The sequence below is a fragment of the Quercus lobata genome, chromosome 9, assembly GCF_001633185.2.
Source record: "Quercus lobata isolate SW786 chromosome 9, ValleyOak3.0 Primary Assembly, whole genome shotgun sequence".
NCBI lineage: Eukaryota > Viridiplantae > Streptophyta > Magnoliopsida > Fagales > Fagaceae > Quercus > Quercus lobata.
The window spans coordinates 49,642,473-49,663,874 of NC_044912.1; the positions used below are offsets into that span (position 1 = coordinate 49,642,473).

Here is a 21,402-nt window from a genome sequence, read left to right on the forward strand (position 1 = left end):
ATTTTTCTTCAACTTTTTTAAATAAAAAATCCAATTAATGATTGAAAAATAAGTTCTAGAATTTAAAAAAAAAAAAAAAAATTAACAGAAGTTGACAAAAAAAACCTTAATTGTGTAAACTTAAGGACTGAAATGAATGAAAACAATGTTAGAGGATTGAAATGATTACATGAAATTTAGAAAGTGAGTTTTACATTTTAGACAAATTGTTTGTTTTGTTTAGACCCATTATAAACAAACTAGTTTAACCTAATGAATTAGTTAAGTAGTTACATAGGTTAATTATTCAGATCTAGGTTAAGCTCATGCATATTAACTAGTGCGAAAAAGTGATTATCCAGGAAAACCAATGAAACCATCCAATTTTAAGGTAAAAAATTTGAAGAGAATTTAACCTAACTATCCTCAAGGTAAACAAATTCACTATGATAGAATATAAGATTACAATAGATTTAAAACCTAAATCTAAAGCTACTTTTTGTAGAACTTACTAACACGACCACGTGCAGCTCCAACTCTACAGACTCTTCTATCTTGGATTTACTAAACACAAACTCCTACGCTTGTGACTTTGAGATCCCACTCAAAGATTTAGTAACACAAACTCTCCAGTTTGTGACTTCTAGACCACTCTTGAAGGTTTAAATTATCAACTATGTATGATCTTGTTGCAACAACTTCAGATCTACCGGTTTTAATGGTATGAGAATAATTTCTGGTAGTGACTTTGAAAAGAGAATGCATAGTACCTTTTAGATTTCACAAGAGCACCTTCAAAGTCATAACAAAGCGTGCCTTAGGATTTTCTTTAAATACTATGTGAAATAAATTTGAAACTCTAATCACTTAATGGATTTAATGAGCTGTTGGGCTTTAATTAAATTTTGCAGAATCCATCTTTCAATCGGTCGAACATGTTCTCTCGATCGGTTGAATCTAGCATGTTTCGAATTCTTGAACCTACAATTTTTTTTTTATTTTTTTATTATGACTTGCAGCATCTTGAGCATTATTTAATAAATCCTATAGACTCTAAGATCTATATCTAGACAAGTTTATGTTCATGGTTTGCCAATTGTTCTAAACTTTTAGAACCTAACACAAATTTTTATTTAGGGACAAGAAAGTGAGTGTGAGTATTTTGGGTGAAGTTCAGTTGGAAAACTGACAGGAGAGTGGGTTCAATTTTGTAGGCTATGTTTTACAAGGTATACAAATGTATTTTATAGAATTGTGCTCAAGTTTTGCCTATGTGAAAAGTAGGGTGCAAGGATATTTTTGAAGCACCAAAAATAAAATCCCAAATAGGAGAGCCCTTAAATAGAATTTAATGAATTTTTGCATAACTAATGTGAATGATATAAGGTCTAAATTACGAGGTGGTATACCATGCATCGGATGCATTTTTCTCCCTCTTATTGGACCCAATGCATGTGGGATCCACCTTCATGTGAGAGGAAAAACATGCATCCAATGCATTTTGTATTATCTCCCAAATTACAAGTGCATTTTATCTGTCCTACAATTTGGTCCTTCTATAAAATCTTCTCTCTCTGTACATACAATCAATCCGACACAGGTTGGATGTCATAGATTCTAGGCTGTTCTCTCTTTCCCACTCCTTCACATACAAAATCACTGTCAACCTTCTCATCTGTGAATATGGCAGGAACGCTTATGCATGCGGTTCAGTACTTTGGCTATGGTGGAGGACCTGCTGGTTTGAAGGTTATTTTCATTTTTTTTGTTCATTTTTACAATTACGATTGAATTTTGTTATCGGGGTTTATCCTAATATATATGAAGTTTCATGATTGCTGATAACTTGTGTTCAAATTTGTACTTTTAGATTAGAAAAAGATTGTAATTTGCAAATAAGATTATAGCATGAGGTTTGGATTCAAGACTCATTTCACCGATAAGAAGTATTACATCCATAATATTTTCACAACAAATTATAAGTAGTTAGCTGTTATTAATTCAAATTTGAACCTACCAATGAGGTTACTTCTTTGACCTAACAATAACAACTAGTAATAAGCTGTCATTTAGGATTTGTTGTGAAAATGTTATGAAATTGTTACAGATCTAGCATTTATCTTTCACCAGTATTTGTAATTCTTTTTCTCTGTTTTTCAAATCATTTTTGGCTCATGTGCTATATAGTACGAGGTTAAAATCAAAATATAGGAGGAATTAGGACGTGTATAGATGAACTTTTTTTTTCTTTGGTTGGCTTGTTTATCAAGGGGCTTAGTTTTGTTTTCTGTTTATGTGAGCAACTAAGTGAAACTATTATATTTTTTTAAAACTAAAAAATTTCATTGGAGACTTATTTTGAAGTTGGGTTTTTAGGGGTTTAAATGATATCATTTTTATAAAACAATTTGTAGTTTGGTGAAGGCAATGATGGGCACTATTATATCTATATAGTATATAGCCTTGTCATCATCGCATATAATAATAATAATAATAATTGATGAACTCTATTATATCTTATGTGTAAAAGTAAAACAGAAGGAAATGATCTGACTTGTGATGGAAATCCAAAGTCAACCTGTCCTCCTCTTCACAAAATTTGAAATTTCAATACTTAAAATAAAAATTTTTAGAAGGGATGGGTAATATTTCTGTAATGACAGGTTGGGGTTTTTATTTTTCCTTTCTTTGGAAATTATTTGGATTCAGTCTGCGGTGTAGTAATAGGTAATAGCAAAGTAGCCTACATATTTTTTTTTTGTCAGGCTGCAAGGTTCATCATTTTGTTTTTTGTTTTTTGTTTTTTTATTTTTATTTTTTGTTTTCCTGATAAATAGTTTGTAGAAAATTAATGAGAAGTGATATATACATGTGATTGTACTTTCTTTGGCAGTTGAACATGGGTATTATGGAATCTGAATAGTTGATACTTGGTTCCTGTCAAATTCATTCACCTAGAGTTATTCAAAATTTTGGAATAATTGGGGGCAAATTTCTAGGGAAAAAATAACTGTTGGGAGATTAATATATGAATTGGGTGCATTTATTATAAAAGCATGTAAAAAAAAGAAAAAGCAGCATATATGGCCATCTGAAAAAAAAAAAAAAAAAATTAATGACTATAGTTTTTTTAACGAAGCTGAAATTTTATGTTAGGAAAAAGTTTGGGGATATGCATGTAATGACTGGGGGTGAGTTGTATAGATCTCTTCATGGTCCAAAGAGTAAGTTACTGATGCTTTTCTTGCTGCAGAAAGCGCTCTGTATGTCAGGACCCTGAGGGATAATACTAGAATGCTGGATATGAGTCATATGACACTGGTTCTGCAAATTTTTTTCATCCCTTTCCTTCTTTCTGTATTCTTTTTTCTAGTTGCTTCATCTTCTCTTTCCTACCCTTCTCATTAATTGTTTTTACATTATACATTGCTGTTTGTGAGTATGATTACAGCCTTTACAAACTTTAGAATGCAAGGAATATAAGTCTACTGTATGTGCTCACACATGTATCAAGCATTTGATGATGCATCATTGCATCACAATCATCAAAAAATAATTGTTTTATTAATACTTTTAATGTGTCATAGTGCAATAGGGCAGTTCCATATTTTGCCAAACTTGCTATTTGAAGGTTTTATTGACAGATATGACAGTTTCTCAGGAACATTTTTCCAAATCTGGTCTAGATATTTGTTTTCTTTTGTCTTCCTCTTTTTTTATGTAATTATTATCAACCTCAGATATGTGTCGAAATTCAAGTTTCTGTGAGTTAATTTCAACCATCAGCTATTGAAAATAGTAAGCAGATTTCAATTTACACACTTTAAATTAAATAATAGAATGATTCTTCAGCCTGGTCTGTGTAACTGATAACAAGTTGAAGATAATGTCAAAGTTCTGTTTTTTCCCCCCTGAACCTCAAGAGAGAAGAACTAAGGACTCTGATGTGGTGCAGTTTAACAAAAAATTGAAGAACTAAGAACTTCAAGTTGAGAAAAATTGAACTTGCTATGGTGTAGTTTTGGAACAGCATGGATCCTCATATCTACATGAGTTGGATTTGTGGTTACCAAGAATAGAGTTAGGATTATGGTACTTAGATACAATGGAGGTATCTCAGCTCTACGATATGTTCTTCCTCATGCCAATGAAGCTTAAATGGTTGAAATCAGACTTGTGTTGGAATGCATGAAGGGTTAATTTAATTGATGATCCATGATGTTTAAATAAACTGCCTCCCTTTATTTGGTCTCAGTTCAGATTGCAATTTTGGGTTTGGAAGCTTTGTGAAAGTCTCATCTTGTGATTATAATGCTTGTTAACAACTTTTCTTTGTGGCTGCACCTCTTCAGCACTTTGACTTCTTTAGAAGCCCTGGTCCCAGAATGATTAATCATAGCCTTTGTGGAAAATTAGTGACAGCTGATGGTCCCAATCTCTTTCTAGTTGGAAACTTAAAGAAGTTAAAGTTGTGAATGTAGTTTTGTGGTTTTATTTTCTGTGAATATTTCCCTTGCATCTGCTGCTTGCTTTCCAGAGCTGTAGTGTTAGAAGTCATTGAAATTATGTTAGTATTCCTGTTTGTGCTTTTAAAGATAATATATAATTTTCACATTATTGCAGCATGTTGAAGTTCCAGTTCCCATTCCAAAGAAGGATGAGCTCTTGCTGAAACTGGAGGCAACTAGTCTAAATCCAATTGATTGGAAAATTCACAAAGGCGTGCTGCGGCCTTTTTATCCTCGCAGGTTCCCTCACATACCTGGTAATTCTTTATTGAGTGTGGTTCCATTAACAGAACTTTTTTTTGAAGCCCTTTTTACCTAGGGAAGTAGTTTAATACATACACTTCATTGACATTTGTGAAGCTGAGTTAAGCCATATGTTGACTTTTGTTTTCCTGTTACTATTTTGAAGTTAATTTTTGACAAATATGCTTGACTAATAGTAAGTGCTAAGCATGACAGAACATATCATTTAATTTGTAAATGCCCTGTTCAAGTTAACTAAGAAAGAAAAAAGTTATGACAGTAAGTATTTTATGGATGCTCCTTTAGCGGCCATTTGTGTATCAATCACAAGGATGCATATACATGTTTCTTTAATACTGCAGATGCAAGCAGATACCAACAGGAAATTTGTACTTTTTTCTTTCTTTTTCCGAGGGACAAGGATTGAATGTTGTGCTCTTCCCCTCCCTTTCAAATGCCATGCTTTCAGCACTATGCTATTGATGCAGGACAATCATTGCTACTGCATCAGCTTATGATGTGTTTCTTATTACGTGTAAAAATGTTTCCTTGATGTGCTATTGCTTTAACTCAAATGACATTTATCCTGGAATAATGGGATGGAGGATAAGGTTGCAGTTTTTAAACCCATGGCCATGGGTGTAACTTACAATAATTATAGAGTAATTAAAATAAAAAGTAATCCTTACACCACTTTTTCTCCAAGTTTGTTTGATTTGGTGACTGGATTTGTTCAGGCTACTCAATTTGGCATGAAGAGGAACACCTCACTATTGTTGTATGGGTTTTATAGTTCAACTACTTATGTCAATTTAAAAAGGTAGGAGCATGTGACATCTTCTTCAATAAAACACGCAAATAGCCTTAAGATTATGAACTTTGAAAGCCAAAAATTGCATTTATGCCATTCATGTGGTCCTGAAGATTCTATAACCATCACATTATAAATGGTATAACTTTCTTAACTAATAAGCAGTTTAGTGATATATCTATTGAGCTGAATTTCATGCTGATGGTTGCGTGTTGCAAAATTTTGGGAAGTCTTCCATCTTTGCCTTTTGTTGATTATATTTTCTGTTGGAAAAGGTACTGATGTGGCAGGAGAGGTTGTAGAGGTTGGACCAGGAGTCAAAAGTTTCAAAGCTGGTGACAAAGTTGTAGCTACAACTAACCATGCCGTGAGAACTCATTCTTATTCCTTTGGTTTTATGCTTCCCTTTAATTAATATTCATACCCCCATATCTATCATCATTCTTATCTTAATAATTTTAATTAGAGCCTTGCTTGAGTTTCACTGAAGTTGAACCCACTTTTATTCTTTCTATTTTCGAAGTAATTCTAATTTTTAAAAGTCTAAAATTAAAAAAGAAAAAGAAAAAAAGGGAAGGTGAGAGATTAGTCGCAGTGAATTTATTATATCTCATTTATTATATCTCTGATCTTCTTCACCCCTTTTAACTAGAATGAAATAAAAAAAAGTGGTAATGTTAACACATTCAGGAATAAACAAGTTATCTCTATTAATAGACCTCCTATACACCTGAACCATATAGTACTTACTCCTCTTCTCTATGTGGTGGGATTTTGGGCCAAGGTCAACTAAACCTTATATTGTTCTTTCCATATATAAGGCTTCAAATTCCATTCTTTAGTAGACAAAAAATGCCGACTTTTTTTTTTTGACAAGAAATTACTTTTCCCCACTCAAAGAAAACACCAAGAAAGTAACCAATGCAGCAAGTCTCCACCTTGGCTTAAATTCAATCAAGTAATTTATTTATTTTTATATATAGGTAATAAACTTTTATTGAAATGAGACTACTTTGTGAAAAAGACAGGAAGAAGCCTAAAGAATTACAATTGAAAAAATATCTACAAATGACTCTACTCTATGAAGGATTGAACAGAGATATTACCTGTGATACCCGATACAAAAGACCACTCAAAAAGAGAACCAGTGAAGAATCCTTGCAATTGAGTTGAACTATTGTAATTAGTAAGCGTGGATGCAAATCATCAGCCATCACTTTCTTATATTGATCAATTAAATTAATTAATTGCCACAGTCAAACAAGCCTGTGTTGCCTTTCATTTGATATCCAAGCACAGCAATAAAGGTTTGGCCCGTTTGGGAGTAACCAGATTATCATTTTTTCCTTCACTTGTTATATTGACAAATGCGTTTATTTTTAAAGAAAATCAAGTTTCAAAACTCACCTTATCCAATACATTTGTCTGTAACTGCGAAGTGAGATATTTAGATTGTGGATTGTTCTGGCACATGGAATGGGAACAGGAAGTGTAGGCCACTAATCTGGGAATGTGGAATGGACTTGTATTTAACTTCAATAGATTGTTTTACTAAAAGTTAGAATTCAAGAAGGTAGTTATAAGTTAATACTCCTAATTGAGCCTTGTATTGGCCAAGAACTTTAATATATATATGATTTTTTTTTTTTTTTTTTTTTTTTTTTTTTTTTTTTTTTTTACTTTCTATATTGCTTTTCAGAAAGACTATAAAAGAGAATAAAAGGTTGAAAATATTGGGTTTTCCAGAACTAGTGTGCTGGAATTTTCTGCTCACCATAGTAGTGAATTCTGTTCTCTGGGCTGTTACATAATTTGGCCTAGGCTTCCATGAATTTGTTCTTTTTTTAAAAAAATTACTTCCAGATTTGGGACACATACAGTGGTGATCTATAGCACATTCCATTCCTGATTAATCTCTTACCATGTTAATTATATATTGACAGGACGGAGGTGGACTAGCTGAGTTTGCTGTGACTAAGGACAGACTGACAGTTTCTAGGCCAGCTGAAGTTTCAGCAGCTGAAGCTGCAGCCTTACCAGTCGCTGGTCTTACAGCTCACCAGGCTCTCACCCAAGCTGCTGGGATCAACCTTGATGGAAGTGGCCATGGCCCGCAGAAAAACATTCTGATTACCGCTGCCTCAGGTGGTGTGGGTCACTATGCTGTTCAACTGGCAAAGCTTGGAAACGCTCATGTGACTGCTACTTGTGGGGCCCGCAACATTGACTTTGTCAAGAGCTTGGGGGCTGATGAGGTTCTAGACTACAAGACTCCAGATGGGGCAGCTCTGAAGAGCCCATCTGGTAAGAAGTATGATGCCGTGATCCACTGCGCAAGAGACATTCCTTGGTCAACCTTTGAGCCTAATTTGAGTGCAGATGGGAAGGTCTTAGATTTAACTCCTGGACCTGGTGCCATTATGACATTTGCTGTAAAGAAACTTACCTTCTCAAAGAAGCAGCTATTGCCTGTATTGTTAAGTGCCAAGGGTGAGAACCTGGATTATCTTGTTAAGTTGGTGAAGGAAGGTAAACTTAAGACTGTGATTGACTCGAAGCATTCCCTGAGCAAGGCTGAAGATGCTTGGGCTAAGAGTATTGACGGCCATGCTACAGGGAAGATTATCGTGGAACCATGAGCCCATAAGTATAATATGCTTGGAATTCTTGAATTTGTATGCACTTAGGCTGTGTTTGGTTCGCGTAAAATCATTTCCGGAAAATATGCTATTTTCCGGAAATGCTATTTTCCGGAAAGGAAAACGTTTTCATGTGTTTGGCTGTCACAAAATTCATTTTACGGAAAATTAATTTTGGTGTTTGGTTCGTTTAATCAATTTACCAGAAAATACATCAAATCCGGCGAAACGCTCGTCCGACGAGGTCCGACAAGCGTCCGACGAGCGGCGCTCGTCGATCGACGAGCGCGCTCGTCCATCGCGATCGTCGATCGACGAGTGCCGCTCGTCCATCGCGATCGTCGATCGACGATCACGATCGACGAACGATCGCGATCGTCAATCGACGATCGCGATCGACGAACGCGCTCGTCGATCGACGAACGCGCTCGTCGATCGACGAGAGACGAGCGCGCTCGTCAATCGCGATCGTCGATCGACGAGAGACGAGCGCGCTCGTCTGTGCTCGTCGATCGCGTCGCTCGATCGACGATCGCGATCGTCCACCGCGCCGCTCGTCGGCGCGGTGCGATCGTCAGACGAGCGGCGCGATCGTCCCTCTCTCTCTCTGATCTGGGCTCTCTCTTTTCTCTCTCTCTCTCTCTCTCTCTCTCTCTCTCTCTCTCTCTTTTTCCGGAAATGAAATGAAGTGAAAATGAAGGCAGATTCTAATTTCCGTGGTCAAGGCTTCAAATTTCGGTCAACAGGAAAAGGATTTCCGGAAAATAATATTTTCCGTCACAGCCAAACGCTCCATTTTCCGGAAATTGATTTCCGAAAATCGTTTGAAGTCGATTCAAACGCACCCTTAAATGAGGGGTTTTATAGGTCATGTACATAAAATAAATAAATAAAAATAAAAAAACAAAAACAAAAACATAAGTCTTAGGTGGTGATTCTTTGCAGATGATCCTGTCCGCAACTTTGCATCACTGAAACACGTATGTAAGTTTTAACATTGAAGTACAAACGTTAAGGAATTAATATTTCATGTTTTCCTAGTGTATGTGTCTGTCTCTGTTTTTACCGTCTTAGGTTTTGATCTGCATAGTTTTTTAATCCGTAGAGTCTGATATTCTATGTTAGAGAAGTAGGGAGATTCTAGCCTTTTGCCCTTAATTTTGAAAAAAATTAGCAATATGTCCCTTTTTCGAAACTATATAGGGATATGCCCCTGTTTCGATACTCGATTACTTTAAAATCGAGTTTCATTAAAATACTCGATTCGTAGAAAATCGAGTTATTTCAAATAAAACTAAAAAAAAAAAAAAAGCATAGAACTCGATTTTAGGGAAGTCGAGTTCCAAAACGCCGCCATAAGGCTTTAAAACGTCACTATAGGGCTTAAAAACGCCACTATAGGGCCCCTTGAACTTGGTATGGGGAGTTATAAAAATTTTTTGCAGGAAAACGCCGCTATAGGGCTTAAAAACGTCACTATAGGGCCTAAAAAAAATCACTATAGGGCACCCAGAACAAAGCGATTACACTTATAAAAAATTTTGCAGAAAAATGCCACTATAGGGCCTTAAAACGTCACTATAGGGCTTAAAAACGCCACTATAGGGCACCGTGAATATGGGCCAATCACACTTCTAAAAATATTTGCAGGAAAATGCCGCTATAGGGCTTTAAAACGTCACTATAGGGCTTAAAAACGCCACTATAGGGCTCCCTGAATATAGAGCAATCACACTTATAAAAAATTTTTTTGCATGGAACTCGAGTTCTATGGAAATTTTTTTTTTTATATTTTTTTTTAAGTTTGATCGGGCATAACTCGATTTTCTACAAATCGAGTATTTAATTGAACTCGATTTTAGGATAATCGAGTATCGAAACAAGGGCACGCTCCTATATAGTTTGCAAACAGGGGCATGTTGCTAATTTTTTTCAAAATTAGGGGTAAAATGCCAGAATCCTCAGATAAGTAGTGCAAAATTCCTTAAAGCTCTCTCCTATAAAATGAGAAGAAAGCGACAAGAAACTTTTGTTCTATTTTTGCTACAGAAGCAAAGTATAAGAAATGTTGTGTCCGGTTCCAAGACTTTATCAAGTTTTGCATTTATTTAGGGGAGATTCTAGCCTTTTGCCCTTAATTTTTAAAAAATTTAGTAATATGTCCCTATTTCGAAACTATATAGGGATATGCCCCTATTTTGATACTCGATTACCTTAAAATCAAGTTTCAATGAAATACTCAATTTGTAGAAAATCGAGTTATGCCCGATCAAACTTTAAAAAAAAAAAAAGTATGGAACTCGATTTTATGGAAGTCGAGTTCCAAAACACCGCTATAGGGATTTAAAACGTCACTATAAGGCTTAAAAACGTCACTATAGAGCTCCTTGAACCTGGTATGGGGACTTACAAAAAAATTTTGCAGAAAAACGCCGCTATAGGGATTTAAAACGTCACTATAGGGCTTAAAAACGTCACTATAGGGCTCCCTGAACACACTTAAAAAAATTTTTGCAGGAAAATGCCGTTATAGGGTTTTAAAACGTCACTATAGAGCTTAAAAACGCCGCTATAGGGCTCCCTGAATATGGGGTGATCAAAATTTTTGCATTGAACTCGATTTCTTGAAACTCGAGTTCTATGCAAATTTTTTTTTTCTTTTTTTTTTAAGTTTGATCGGGCATAACTCGATTTTAGGGTAATCGAGTATCGAAACAGGGGCACGTCCCTATATAGTTTGCAAATAAGGGCATATTGCCAATTTTTTAAAAAATTAAGGGTAAAATGCCAGAATCTCCTTTGTTTAGGTTAGAACTCTCATAAGTCATAACCAACTCCATTTATTTGGGTCCATTTGAACCCTCATGCATCACATAAATGTATCTGATTTCATTTTTCTTAATTGACTCACTTTTATGTTTGCAATCTAGAAAATGAGCCATAAAGTAATTGTTTTATTGTTTGGTTTTTGTGAAAAATTAGTAATATTTCTTATAATTCAGTCGAAGTTATTATATGAACAATCATTTTTATTCGCGTAAATAAATGGGAGCATTATTAGCGTTTATTTGGAAAAAAAAGTAATTAACTAATGAAAAAACATTTGTTTTGAAAATAATTCTTACATAAAAAATCTGTAAATTTTTAAAATTAATTTTATAGATTTTTTCATGTAAAAATAATATCCTTTTAATGGCAATTTTTTTAACAAAATTGGACAAAAGATTTGAATTGAATAAATTTGAAATTTAAAAGACTCAATTAAAAGAAATAAAATTAGAAGATGGAGATGAATTTCAGCCAAACTTAAATGGTGCAATTTGCGTTTTCACCTAAATATTATATGGCAAAGAAGAATGTCAAAATGGAAAGTTTAGGAGAATAAGGTAGCAAATCAATATTTTTCCATAATAGAGTGTATAAATTCTTATACACATTTTTAGTGTTACATACACACCATGTTTATAATAACAATTTCACCACCAAAAAAAAAAAAAGGCAACAATTTATTACTTGTTTCCATTTGGGTTCACTGCTGATAATATGGCAAAATGTAAACAAATTAACAAATAAAACCCAAAATGGCAAAATATAAGGATCCAATCTTAACTCCTCTAAGCAACTCTCTCTTTAGATTTTGGAACGCTGATCTTTGTCTCTCAAACTCTCAATGATGCTCTCTCTGATGCAGTAAAAGTAAATGTGTTGATGTAGAACAAAATACCATGGCCTTCCTAGACTGTCATGCACACCTAAAATCATCGTGCAAGGCAAAAATGCACCAGTAGAAATCATGAGCCTTGGAGTCGGAATCACACAAAATTTGGCTAGCTGAAGCAAAGTGGCCTTTTGAGCAATAGTCATCACTTTGTCATGAAATACCCCTTGAAAATGGCGAATTCCTTCATTTAAGCCCCGAAAACTACGATTTTGCCATTTATAGTAATTTTTGTTTCCTTAATAACTTTTTGCTCAAAAGTCAAAATAAGGTCCCGCTTATTTTGGGATGACCCTTAAGGCTAGTAGTTTATGATTCTGCATTTAACTCGATTTTGCTATTTTTGGTAAATTTCAGTATATTGTCACCTAATCGCGTAATTAGTGCAAATTAGGGTTTTAGACATTTTTTTCAATATTTATATATTTTGTAGCCATCAGAGGCAAATTAGACTATTATCAATAAAGACAGACTTTTATCAATTTTCTATTTTTCTTCTCTGGTGGATTCCAGTTTTATCACCTTGTGGATTCAAGAAACTCCTCATAGATTCGAGATCTACTACCTATAGGAATTATTAGTTTAGTTTCTGTCCATCAAAGAGAGCATTGTATATGTTTTCTTTTGGTTTCTGCGACATCATGTGTGGTCTTTGTTTTTTGAGTAAAAATTTGTGGTCTTTGGGAGTATGGAGAGAGAAGGTTTGGTTTTGGGTGAAGAAGAAAAAGAATAAGAGAGAAAGAAGACTGGTTCATGGAGGAAAATAAATAAGTGGAAAAGAGAATATATTTGATGTTAGAACACGACAAATTATCACAAAATTTTCACAAAGCTGAGATGTCAACCTTTCATACTTTCAAAAGAAAATTAAATTAATTAGTAAAATATTAGAATTGAGCATAGCTAAAGACAAAAGATGTTATGAAAATGTTGTAATATTTTGTTACTTTTTAAATTAGTGATATTTTTCCTTAGAAAAAAAATAGTGGTTAGGAATTTGAAAAATATTATTATTGGAAATGAAAAATGAAGAATACAGAAAGATTAAAAATAATAATAAAGGAGCATTAAAGAAAAAAATAATATCCCATAAAAAAGATAAAATAATAAATAAATAATATTCAAATGAGACTAGCTCTCTTTTATTTTTATTTTTGTAAAACTTAATAATTTGCATTCATAATAATTTGGGATTACTACAATTTTACATATTTATTATAAGTAGGATAGATAAATAGATAAGCAATAAATAAATAAATAAATAAATAAAACACCAAAAAGAGTTTTATTTTAGAAAGATGTAAAGTGTAAACGTGTGATTATTTAATCTATATCTATCCTAAAAGGAAAAAATAACATTCATTTCAATTTTCTAACCCAAAAAAAAAAAAAAAAAAAAAAAAAAAAAAAGATTCCTATAATAATAATATTAAAAAAATAAAAATAAAAAACCCACGTTAATTTGTTTAAAAATGTATCCTTATCCTTATCCCATATATTTTCATGTAGTTTTTATTTTATTTGTTATTTTTTTTGAGATTATCTCAAAAAAAAGAGTTAGAAAGTGTAAAGAGAGGTGGTGCCTAATTTTATGGGATATGGAGAAATGAGATGAAAAAAAAAAAAAACTGTTTTTTTTTTTCCTAAACTTTACTACTTTAGAATTTTTATTTATAGTCCAAGGCTTAGATGGCTTGGAAGCTTTTTAAATAATACAATAGATATAGATGACAACCTTTTGAAACTTTCAAGATAAAATTATAATCTACAAATATTCAAAATAAAATTATAAGGACAAAGTTTGGATACAAACTTGTTTGTCGTCTAAGGTGAGTCGTTCTACCATACCCACCTTTTTTTTTGTGTGGGTATGGTACCCACCCATTGATCTAACCATTTATTTCACTTGTTTTCATCTTGGCTGTTTATGTGATTTTAATGAATTACCATTTACCAGTCAAGCAGGTAACATATAAAATCAAACACGGGAAAAAAAACAAACGTTTCTTTTTTCTTTTTTCTCTCTCACCTCACCGTCTCCCGTGCTCTCTCTACTTCTCTACTGCGTTCTTTTAATTTTGCTCCTCCTCATCATTCTTGGCCGATCTTCACCTCATCTTCATGCAAATCTCAGGTAACCATTCTTCATACATTTTCCCTGAATTTATCATCAAGATTTGGGTTTTTGAATGATGGATTTAATTAATGATTTATTTCAATTGAATGTGTGGGTATGATAGGTTTTTTCTTCATCTCTTCTCCCTTTTCCCTGAATTTATCATCAAGATTTGGGCCAATTTAATTGGTTTTTTTTTTTCTCTAAGAATTTTGGAGCAGTAATGTTGTGAAATCTTAATTGAAATTTCGTAATAGGCAGATTCAAATTGCATATCAAGCCACTTGCTTCGATTTTTCCCCCAATGGAAACCCCATGTGAAAATTTCCCATTGAAGAATCCCTTAGCAAGTTTGTAATGCAAAACTTTAATTTTTACGTATTTGTTTAATATATAGAAAATTTGATTTCATGACATAAATCTTTGCACTCATTCTAGTTTTTCATTTATGATTGCTAGTGTATCTTTCTTTTTGTTCAATGGCTTTGAAGTTCTAAAATGTGTAAATTAGTTAGTATGGTGCGTAGAGGTGGAGGATCCCAATATATGTCATTCAATGATAAATTGACACACATAGCAGTTGGATCTCCTTTAAAGATGTAATAAGTCCTTGACTCTTTTAAGCAAAAAGATTATTTGTAAAAAAAAATTGGTTCTTTCTTTAAGGTCCCTTGCTAGTATGGTGACTCATGACATTAATGTGATATTTCTTTTATTCACATTGGCTCTCTGTTATGCTTGCTGAGTTAGGGAATATCTTCCCTTATTTGTATTAGCTTCATCTCTCACTTGCTTTTGTAATTTCTTAGTGAGAAAAAGGAGGTAAGGAGCCTTGCAGCTTTGGGTGTTATTTATGTAGTTAAACGCACATGGAGCTAGAAGATTGAGATTGCAAAAAGTAAGAGATCCATGTTCTACTGGGATACATAGCCTATGATCTACTTCTTCCAAAAAGTTTGCTTATTTCTATATTAAAAGTCTTGGTGTGTGTGAGTGTTTTAAATTTCACATCCTAGTTCAAGCCGGACTTATATCGTTATGTGGGCTGTTATTATTTCTTTCATTTGTATGTATCTTAATTAAAGTTGGCGTCATAAATTATCAAATAAGATTCTACAGATTGGTTTGAACACTAGAAGCAATTATGGATATGTTGTAAGATTTTAGAAGAAAAAGTATTTGTTGGCTTTGAGAACTTGATTGCTCTTTTTACACTTACTAGCGTGCATTTTTTGGGTTTTGCTAATTGTTTCTGATTCTCAATATTTTTTTTCTTTTGGTTGAATATATTTTTTATTATGTTCTTTCATTTTTTTGGTATGTAGTAATGAATTTGAGACAGGTATTAAATATTCAAATGTGTTTAACTATTAGCTATGATCTCTTCTCTCAGAGGACTGAAATTGTTCAATGGGTAATTTAAGGAGGAGGAAATGTAGTGGATGATCCTGTGAAACAAAATATGCACTTTACATTTTCTACACATGTAGATGGACAATGAAGCCAGTCATCAACCAAAGCTGGAAGGTTCAAGGACAAGGTGGACGCCATCCATCGACAAGATATTTGCAGACTTGGTTGTTAAGTATATACAACTTTTGAAAGAACAAATTAGTTTTAGTTGTTGAGAAAATGTAGCTACAGTGTATGGATTCTAATGTGTTATTATAGAGTTTTTAGCCAAAACAAAGTTATTAGCAAAACTTGATTCTATGGCGAAACTTAATTCATTCATGCTTGGACTTCATTTGTATGTTAAAAGTTAAAACTATGACATTTTTTGTTGAAACTATTAACTTCAAATTTAACTATTAGCTTAAAACTTTTAACTGGTATAGCAGCAAATTTAACTTAGGAGTACAGTTATGTGCAAGTTCAAAGTTTTGTAACCTTAAAATGAATCATAACTTGCCCACAATGGATTCCAATGGCATCTTCCACTAATTATGATGCTACAAGGAAGGGGTGGACAGGAGGAAAGAGAAGGTTTGGGCTTTTTAGATACCTAAAATAATTTATGCATTATTCCTTGCGATGCTAGTGGTGATGAATTATTTCTTGGTAACAGTGCCATACTAATGAATGAATGTCGATAACAGATAAAAAGAATCCACTCCATTCCAAGTATATCACAAATCAAGATAAGTATGCCTAAGAAATTCTATAAAGCCCAATAGTATTTTAGAACACATCTCCTAATGTTCCATCAGTTCAAGAGAGGAGAATTCCATTGACAAGACAAACTTATCCAAATAAATGTGGTTCTTCCATCTACGACACATCAAAAAATAAAGATTATTATAGAATTTTGTACATTCACACACTACTTTCAGAAAATCAACCTTTTAACAGCCAATTATGTTCAAATTACACGTTCCAATATTTTATAGGAACAAATACCAAACGACTTTAGAATGAAGAGTTTGTATAAATTTTGCCAAACCCTGAGAGAGAGAGAGAGAAAGAGAGATAACTACTTTGTGGCACTGATAAGTCTTCAACAACGAAAACATTTCAGTGCTATTAGGGCTCTCTCAAACTTAGCTAATGGAGGCTATGCTGACTCAAATGAGGCTCACACTTATCATCATGGTCGAAATGCTAAACTCTCAACAACAAAATTATTTTGATAAATTTTTTTAAAAGGATTGGGTTGTTCATTTTGGGTAAAATTGGCCAAATGTGCTTAATTGTTTTTAGCTTTTCTATTGGTAATTTTTGTTATTGTGGAAATTTTTTGGGATGCATATTTTGTTTTAGATGGGTCTAAATGTAATAATAATTTATACCCGTGTTGGGGTGGTTATACCCGTGTCAGACACAGTCATTTGGGACACTTTTGCACACGTGGATCTAACGAAAATGCCTAAAAAATATAAAACCTGTTGTAGTAGTCTTGATTGATGACTATTTCATGCTGGATCTGTAGTTTAAATTCAAGTGTTTACTGAAAATTTTAAAATTGTCAACAATCTTTGGATTGAATTTTTTGCATAACTTGCTAATTGTATAGTCACCCTATTTCCAACCTTGGACACCACAATAAACACACAACTGTGATTAAGTTGCAAATGTTGCATAAGAACAATTAGAGAGCACATAAGGTTATACATCTTCGATTTTATAGTATATAAAATAATAAAAATACAAACATCAAGAAAGTGACATCAACTATGTTATTTTATAGTGAGGTATGCCCCTGAATGTGATGGAAGCTACCAAGGGAGATACGTAGGAAGTTAATTGGTATATTCAAATATTTGTGGAAGAAACCAAAGTAAATCCAGCTGATTTTTTTTTTTTTTTTTTTTTTTTGTGAACAAAAGTAATTATTGTGGTTGGGCTAATTTCTTGGGATGCTTTTTTTTTTTTTTTTAGATTTTAGATTTAAATTTTTTTAATAACTTTTAAAAATTTACTATTATGATGAGCGATTATTAGTAAGTAAAAAAGTGACTTCAGTAGTGAGCCCAAATGTAAAATTATGGTTAGATGTGACATTGGTATTGCCTTCTATGATGATTAAACTGTAAATTGTAAGGAAAAAAAATAGGGTACCACTGAATGTGACAAAAGTACGGTCAGAAGTAATTTTGGTACTCCATAATGTAATAATGGAATTGTCAAATTTGAGAATAAAAAATAGAGTACCACTGAATGTGACAAAAATAGAGTCAGATATGATGTTAGTACTACTTAATGTGACAATTGGGTATGGCAATTTCTGCCTGACCCACGGGTACCCGACCCGACCTGACCATAATGGGTTGGATTTTACCCGACCGGATAAATAATAGGGTCAGGTTTGGGTTTAAAAAAAAAAAAAAAACCGAAGCGAGTTCGGGTCGGATCCGAGTTTTAAGAAAAAGCCGGCTCGAACCCGGACCAAACCCGACCCGCTTAGTTTGGCTAAAATTACCAAAAAACCTAACTATATATATTACCATATATCTAACCCTAAGTCTCACTCTTCTCTCATTCTACCCTCACTCAGCAGTCGCCCCTCTCTGCCTCTCATGCCTCAACCTTAGTTTCTAGTTTCCACTCTCACTTTCAATCTCAACTCAAGCGATCATTGATCAAGCCTTCCCTCAAGCGATCAAGTCCCACACAAGCCCTCCCTTAAGCGACCAAGAAAATCCTCGCCGACAAGCCCAGCCACCGTGAACTACCCCTCACTAGTTATAGACCCACCACTAGATGGGTTGGGGTTTTTTTATTTTCGTGTTTTTGTGAGCAAAATTTGGGTTTGGGTTTTGTTTTTGTGAGCCGAATTTATTGGTATTTTTTTTTTTTTTTAGTATTTTGTTGGTGGGATTTTCAAATTTACTAGTTTTATTTTTGGATTTGCAAAATTTCTAGGTTTGTTAGATCTTGGCATTCGTTTGAATGCCAAGAAAATTGCCAGGAAAATGTTGTTCTGTGATGATTTGTGCTTTTGGGTTTTTATCGATTTCTTTGTTTGTGATTTTGGGTCGGGGCTCGCGGGCCCCGTGGCCTCCGAAGGGGCGGGTTCGAGTGCAACCAAAAAAACCCGTTTATTAAACGGGCCTGGTTCGGGTTATGGGTATAGGCCCGCAAGTCAAGTTCGGGTATAAAGAAACCCGGCCCGAACCCGACCCGTTGCCATTCCTAGTGACAATGAAACCATCAAATTTGAGAAAAAAAATAAATAAAGGAACCACTATATGTGATAGAAGAACTGTCAAATTTGATATTGGAGCTGTATAATGTGATAATTGAACCATCAAATAAAGAAACCACTAAATGTAACAAAATAACTATCAAATGTGATGTTAAAATTGCACATTGTGAGAATGAAACCGTCAAATGTGAGAAACAAATAAGGGAACCACTGAATATGACAAAAGAACTGTCAAATGTGATGTTGAAACTGCATAATGTGAGGATGGAAGCATTAGATGTGAGAAAAAAAGTAAGCAAATCACTAAATATGAGAAAAGAACTGTCACATGTAATGTTGAAACTGCATTATGTGAGGATGAAATTGCCAAATGTGAGAAAAAAAATAAGGGAACCATCGAATGTGAGAAAAGAACTGTCACATGTAATATTGGAATTACACAATGTGAGGATGGAATCGTCAAATGTGAAAAAAAGAAGAAGTAAGGGAACCACCCAATGTAACTAAAGAACCGTCACATGTGACAAAAATATAGTAGATGCGATGTTGATACTATTTAATATGACAATGAAACCATCAAATTTGAGAAAAAAATAAAAATAAAAGAACCACTATATGTGACAAAAGAAATTGTTAAATGTAATATTGGAACTGCACAATGCGATAATGGAACCGTCAAATATGAAGAAAAAAAATAAGGAAACCACCAAATGTGACAAAAGAATTGTTAAATGTGATATTGAAACTGTACAATGTGAGGATGAAACAGTCAAATGTGAGAAAAAAGTAAGGAAACCACCAAATGTGAGAAAAGAACTGTCACAGGTGATATTGGTACAGCGTAATATGAGGATAGTACCATAAAATATGAAAAAAAAAAATAAGGGAACCATCGAATGTGACAAAAATACAGTCATATGTGATGTTGGTACTGCGCAATGTAAGGATAGTATTATCAAATGTGAGAAAAAAAATAAAGGAACCACCGAATGTGACACAAATACAGTCACATGTGATCTTGGTACTACGAAATGTGAGGATGGTACCATAAAATGTGAGGAAAAAAATAAGGGAACCATCAAATGTGACAAAAGTACAGTCACATGTGATGTTGGTACTGTGCAATTTGAGGATAGTATCATTATGAGAAAAAAATAAAGGAACCACCGAATGTGACAAAAATACAGTCACATGTGATTTTGGTACTGCACAATGTGAGAATGGTACCATCAAATGTGAGAAAAAATATAGGAACCACCGAATGTGACAAAAGTACAGTCACATGTGATGTTAGTACTGTACAATGTGAAGATGGTACTATCAAATGTGAGAAAAAAAAAAAAGGGAACCACCAAATGTGATAAAAGTACAGTCACATGTGATGTTGGTACTGCACAATGTGAGGATGTTACCATCAAATGTTAGAAAAAATAAAGAAACCACCGAATGTGACAAAAGTACAGTTACATGTGATGTTAGTACTGCATAATGTGAGGATGATACCATCAAATGTGAGAAAAAAAAAATAAGGGAACCACCGAATGTGACAAAAGTACAGTCACATGTGATGTTGGTACTGCACAATGTGAGGACGGTACCATCAAATGTGAGAAAAAATAAGAGAATTACTAAATGTGACAAAAGTACAGTTACATGTGATGTTAGTACTACATAATGTGAGGAGGGTACCATCAAATGTGATGTTTTGGTAACCTAATATAGCAGGTTGCCTACTAGTGGGTACCGTACTCCCAAAAAAAAAGGGGGTATGCTAGAATTACCCCCTTATCCCATATATTTTCATGTAGTTTTTATTTTATTTGTTATTTTTTTGAGATTATCTCAAAAAAAAGAGTTAGAAAGTGTAAAGAGAGGTGGTGCCTAATTTTATGGGATATGGAGAAATGAGATGAAAAAAAAAAAACTGTTTTTTTTTCTTTTTTATAATTTTTCCTAAACTTTACTACTTTAGAATTTTTATTTATAGTCCAAGGCTTAGATGGCTTGGAAGCTTTTTAAATATTACTATAGATATAGATGACAACCTTTTGAAACTTTCAAGATAAAATTATAATCTACAAATATTCAAAATAAAATTATAAGGACAAAGTTTGGATACAAACTTGTTTGTCGTCTAAGGGTATAATTCTATTTAATATCTTTTTATTGGATGTGAATTTTGACAAATTGTGTCATCAATGCTTGTAAAATTTCCAAAAAATAAAAAATCAATAGTTATGTCATCAATTAAATATTTAAATTTTAAACATAAAAAATAAGTCCACGGATCGAATAGTTAATAACATTTAATTCACATGAAGTTTAATAAATGTGTTAAGAATATTAAAAAAAAAATGCAATCTAATTGTTAGATTTTCAAAATATGTGTTATGTTAAATTTTTTTTTTTAATGAAAGTTATAGCCTTAACAACCAAGTTTATAGCCAAATTTTGCCCAAATTATAGTTGTAGGTTAGAATTAAATCAACTAATTAAATTTTTTACTGTCCAATAATAGACAAACAATAATTATAGAATAAACCTTCAAATTCTATCATATCTATATCTTTTTATAAACTACTAGCCTCATTGCACTCGCAACACGTGTGATGAGGCTTTTTTTTTTTTTTTGGTTTAGTAAAAACATTGAGCTTAGTGGTCTTATTTTATGGCAAAAAAATGTCTTTATTTTTATATATAATTTTTATTTTGAGAATTTAATTTACCTATACTACTATTTAAG

At 33.2% G+C, this 21,402-nt stretch overlaps 1 protein-coding gene and 1 long non-coding RNA gene across 3 annotated transcripts; both read left to right on the forward strand.

Moving 5' to 3' along the window:
* The first annotated feature begins 1,539 nt into the window (after window positions 1-1,539).
* On the forward strand, window positions 1,540-8,206 carry LOC115960608 (chloroplast envelope quinone oxidoreductase homolog). Of its 2 annotated transcripts, none has more exons than XM_031079545.1 (4): window positions 1,540-1,728; window positions 4,603-4,744; window positions 5,817-5,908; window positions 7,485-8,206. In XM_031079545.1, exons 1-4 carry the CDS (start codon window positions 1,663-1,665, stop codon window positions 8,178-8,180), a joined length of 996 nt encoding a protein of 331 aa, XP_030935405.1. In that variant the 5' UTR covers window positions 1,540-1,662; the 3' UTR covers window positions 8,181-8,206. The 2 variants fall into 2 exon arrangements, with proteins under 2 accessions (XP_030935405.1, XP_030935406.1); XM_031079546.1 differs by lacking the exon at window positions 1,540-1,728 and adding an exon at window positions 3,181-3,203 and having other exon boundaries at window positions 7,485-8,205.
* A 5,700-nt stretch (window positions 8,207-13,906) lies between these two features.
* On the forward strand, window positions 13,907-15,717 carry LOC115961051. The gene is made up of 3 exons (XR_004085288.1): window positions 13,907-14,032; window positions 14,824-14,912; window positions 15,408-15,717. It is a non-coding gene; the product is annotated as an uncharacterized LOC115961051 (long non-coding RNA).
* The last annotated feature ends 5,685 nt before the right edge of the window (window positions 15,718-21,402 follow it).

Bases quoted from the DNA above. Each gene is read 5' to 3' on its own strand.
- LOC115960608 (XM_031079545.1), top strand. From the start codon at position 1,663: ATGGCAGGAACGCTTATGCATGCGGTTCAGTACTTTGGCTATGGTGGA. The intron at 4,745-5,816 runs GTAATTCTTTAT...CTGTTGGAAAAG, and splicing joins CAGGTTCCCTCACATACCTG to GTACTGATGTGGCAGGAGAG. The intron at 5,909-7,484 runs GTGAGAACTCAT...ATATATTGACAG, and splicing joins TAGCTACAACTAACCATGCC to GACGGAGGTGGACTAGCTGA.